Below are 3,831 nucleotides of genomic sequence, written 5' to 3'. Positions count from 1 at the left end.
CCTTTAAACGATGTTTTTATCTTATCTTATCATGAGAATATTCTCCAGTTTTTAAAACACTTTTTCATATGTTACAGCCTATTCATGGTACTGGACGTCATTGCAGCCCCTGCCACACCGGCCACACCTACACCCATTGGTCTACTTATCGTCCTAAAAATTTGTGGTATTTCATCACCAGCCTATATACCATTGATTCTCAGTGTGGATTGGCTAATGTTAGTAGGGGAACAATAATTTGTAAACTATTTCAGTAAGAACTTGAAATTCAGACTTGTATGTTTACTGTTTATACCTGATGCTGGGTTTTTCATTCTTTTAAAGTTGTTCACACTTTTTTTACCTGTACCTGATTCCTCGGTCATTCAATCTCTAGCTATCTTTATGATTACTGAGCCTTTACCGCTATATTTACAGGGGAGAGTGACTAAATTTTACCTTTACAATTATTAGTACAATATCTATACTTGAGAGTCAGCTAAAATACTTTTAGAGTTAATTTTTGCTTTATATAGCTAAACTCCTATAACAAGGCGTTATTAGAACTATTAGAGTTTCTACATGTCACGCTAGTTACAATGTATTCGGACTTGTATTGCGCGATGACTGTAGTCAAACATCAATAGTAAGGTGACTAAGTAAGTGTACAGCGCGCCCCCAGTGGCTCAGTGGTAAGTCTTTGGACTTATAACACTAAAAATCGGGTTTCGATACCCATGATAAGCACAGCACAATAACTTTGTGCTTTACTGCAAACAAGTGTACAGCGGTTAGAGTGTGCAAGTCATGCGAGAACCACAGCCTATATAAAGTCGCAGTGAAACGAAATGTAAAGACCTACATTCTTACACCGATCGGTGTTCATATGTAGTGTGATGTCAAAAACTGATTGCTTTTAGGAAAGATATCGATGTAAAATATTCATACACGTAGATCATAAAATGTATGCATATCATGGATTTAAATTTCAAAGAAGACGGGGATGTGGATCAACTTTAGGCTCCAGGACTATCCAAAAAAGAGACTAGTAAGAGTCATGGTATGGAAAGTTCGGCGTATTGTAACAGATACTACCACGATACAACCGTTCAACCGTCGCATACTCAAGCAGTTATAGAATTAAATTGGTATTCCGTACGAAGAACTACTGGTCAAGTCGCTTACGTATTTCTATGTGATGTGATTGTTAAAACGACTGTTAGGAAATTATCATTCATATACGCTAGATGGATTATGGAAAGCCTGTAGTGGTGTGCTTTGGACATGACAGCCTTACGACGGAGTCTTTTGCAATGAAACTTGTTCTGTACAAATATTGTCAAGATGCATGGTCGTCAGAGCGTGAGTGCATGTGATTACATAGACTCTAACGACGAAGCGTAATATATACAACGAACTCAACCTTTGTTATCCGTGAGTTACAACAGGAGAAGCAAGTAAAACAAATAAAATCCTCCATAATCCCATATCATGTGCCCTCTGGTGAGACAGCGGTAAGTTTACCGATTCATAATGCTAAAATCCAGGGTTCGATTCTCCGCGGTGGGCATAACACATAGCCTAATGTGGTTTTGCCCTAAAACAAACAAACAAACCTATCCCATTTTATGAAATATTTTAAATTTATATCTCCTTGTTAAAAATAAACTCATAATGGCTCAAGAGGAAGAAGATTAGCATGCACAGAAGAAAATTAAAGAAACGTTTCAACCTGAACGTTACTAATTATATAGTGGAAATTTAAATATTTTGCTTTGAATCATTAAAGTAAGCCTAATTACCATAAGATTACAATAGAGGTTGTCCAAATGAAGTTTTACGTACTCAATTTTATTGTGTTTAATATTGTGTTTTCTACGCATAGCGAAGATTATCGTAATTATCTATAGCGTTTGTGATATTTTAACAATCGCATATTTATATATATGTATAAATTCAGAACATATATATATATATATAGAAATATGTAAATGATCTATGAACTTTGAATTCTTAATATTATTTTGGGTTTTTTATAGTGATCGGTTCCGGACAACTTGTAACGTCATAGGAGATTGCTACGTTGCTGCTTTTGTAGAAAAACTTTGTAAAGCTCCTCAAGGAGAAGATTCTTCTGCCTGCTTCGCTAACAACTGTCTTGAAGTAGTTGAAGAGAAAAATGTTACTAAGTTGTAAGAAAATGATGAAATGGTTAAAGTAGAAATGTCTTGAGCACTGTTGTTTTGTCAAAATATTATATTGGTTTTGAAGTGTTTGAGACGAGAGAAATAAACCTATAAAAGAACAATTCAATTTACTCCCTGCTCAACTGAAATGTCTATCAATGATAAAGTTTGTAGAAAATCATAAACTAAATATTTAGAGTAGCAAATATCTTGAAGCCTCGATTTTCCATCTTTCATTATTTTTATTTTTGTTGTATAAGAAGTGTATCAGAGTACTTAAAACTGAAAATAAACGTTAAAATAGTATAAGCTGGAAAGATGCCTGTCTTAAGAACGAGAACCCCTAATTCTAGAGCAGTTAAAATAAGAGGAGGAAGTTTGAAATATATGTGATATACGTCAACCTTAATACGTGATAAATATCATATCATGAACATCAGCAGAAACTTATTTCCTTTTTGATAATTTATTTATAGAATTAAGTACGGGGTGGCCAGGTGGTTAGGGCACTCGACTCGCAATCTGCGGGTCGCGGGTTCGAATCCCCGTCACACCAAATATGCTCGCCCTTTCAGCCGTGGGGGCGTTATAATATGACGGTCAATCCCACTATTCGTTGGTAAAAGAGTAGCCCAAGAGTTGGCGGTGGGTGGTGATGACTAGCTACCTTCCCTCCAGTCTTTCACTGGTAAATTAGGGACAGCTAACGCAGATAGCCCTCGTGTACCTTTGCGTGAAATTCAACACAAACCAAACCAGAGTTCACCAGTGAGTGAAAAACAAAATTGATGAAGTGATTTATTCTGCAAAAGAGCAATACAGTTGGTTATCTGATTTTCATTGTACCATGTGAGTGTATATATATTAAAATAACCTTTCCTTTTTTTTCAAGAAAAACCTAAATTAAATACACCCCATAATGGGAAATTTCTGAAAGATCGAAGCTTCCAAATTCATAAAAACTTGTAAACAAGCTGTGAGAGAAGTAAGATAGGCTAACAAAGCTGCGAGTCGTGTGTGATAGGCTCAATAAAGCTCTATGTCACTCGTCTCACAGCGTATGTGACCTATCTTACTCATTTCACAGCTTTATTAATCTATCCCACCCATCTCACTGCTTTATAAGCCTCTAACTCACTCGTCTCACAGCTTTTTTAAACATATTTCACCCGTGCTACAGGTTTGTTAATCTATCTAATTCATCTCCCAAGTTTGTTGCCCTATTCCAACCTTTACACAACTTGTTTAGCCTATTTAACTCGCCTCACAGTTTGTTCTTGAGCCTATCTCATTCGTTTCACAGACTGTTTAGACTATGCCAGTTCTTAGACAGGTCTATTACACTATATTTTCTTCTTACAGTTTTATTATCCCATTTAAGGTTCTACTGGTCTGTTATCTTATCCTAGTTTTCCAACATATGTGTGTTCTTCTAACACAACTATTTTTAGTTGAGCCCCATTGTAACTCTATTATCATCCCTCAATTAAATTACAACTCTATTTAACTTATCATAGGATGTTATGTGGCTTCCTTTTTCTGCATCAGTGTTGTCTTATCTCACGTGTTTTACAGTCCCCTTTATAAGTTTTCTTATTATATTTCCGATATTTTACAGTCTTTATATCTATCTATTATATCTAATGTCAGAATCAGAGAAATGACT

At 35.6% G+C, this 3,831-nt stretch overlaps 1 protein-coding gene across 1 annotated transcript; it reads left to right on the top strand.

Annotated features, from left to right (window-relative positions):
• Positions 1 to 71: 71 nt before the first annotated feature.
• LOC111084709 (excitatory amino acid transporter 3-like) lies at positions 72 to 2,230 on the top strand. The gene is made up of 2 exons (XM_022381314.1): positions 72 to 218; positions 2,019 to 2,230. The coding sequence occupies exons 1-2, from the start codon at positions 85 to 87 to the stop codon at positions 2,173 to 2,175; spliced, it is 291 nt and encodes a 96-aa protein (XP_022237022.1). The 5' UTR covers positions 72 to 84; the 3' UTR covers positions 2,176 to 2,230.
• Positions 2,231 to 3,831: the final 1,601 nt, after the last annotated feature.

Source organism: Limulus polyphemus, unplaced genomic scaffold, assembly GCF_000517525.1.
Source record: "Limulus polyphemus unplaced genomic scaffold, Limulus_polyphemus-2.1.2 Scaffold97655, whole genome shotgun sequence".
NCBI lineage: Eukaryota > Metazoa > Arthropoda > Merostomata > Xiphosura > Limulidae > Limulus > Limulus polyphemus.
This window is presented reverse-complemented; position numbering and strand designations above follow the sequence as displayed.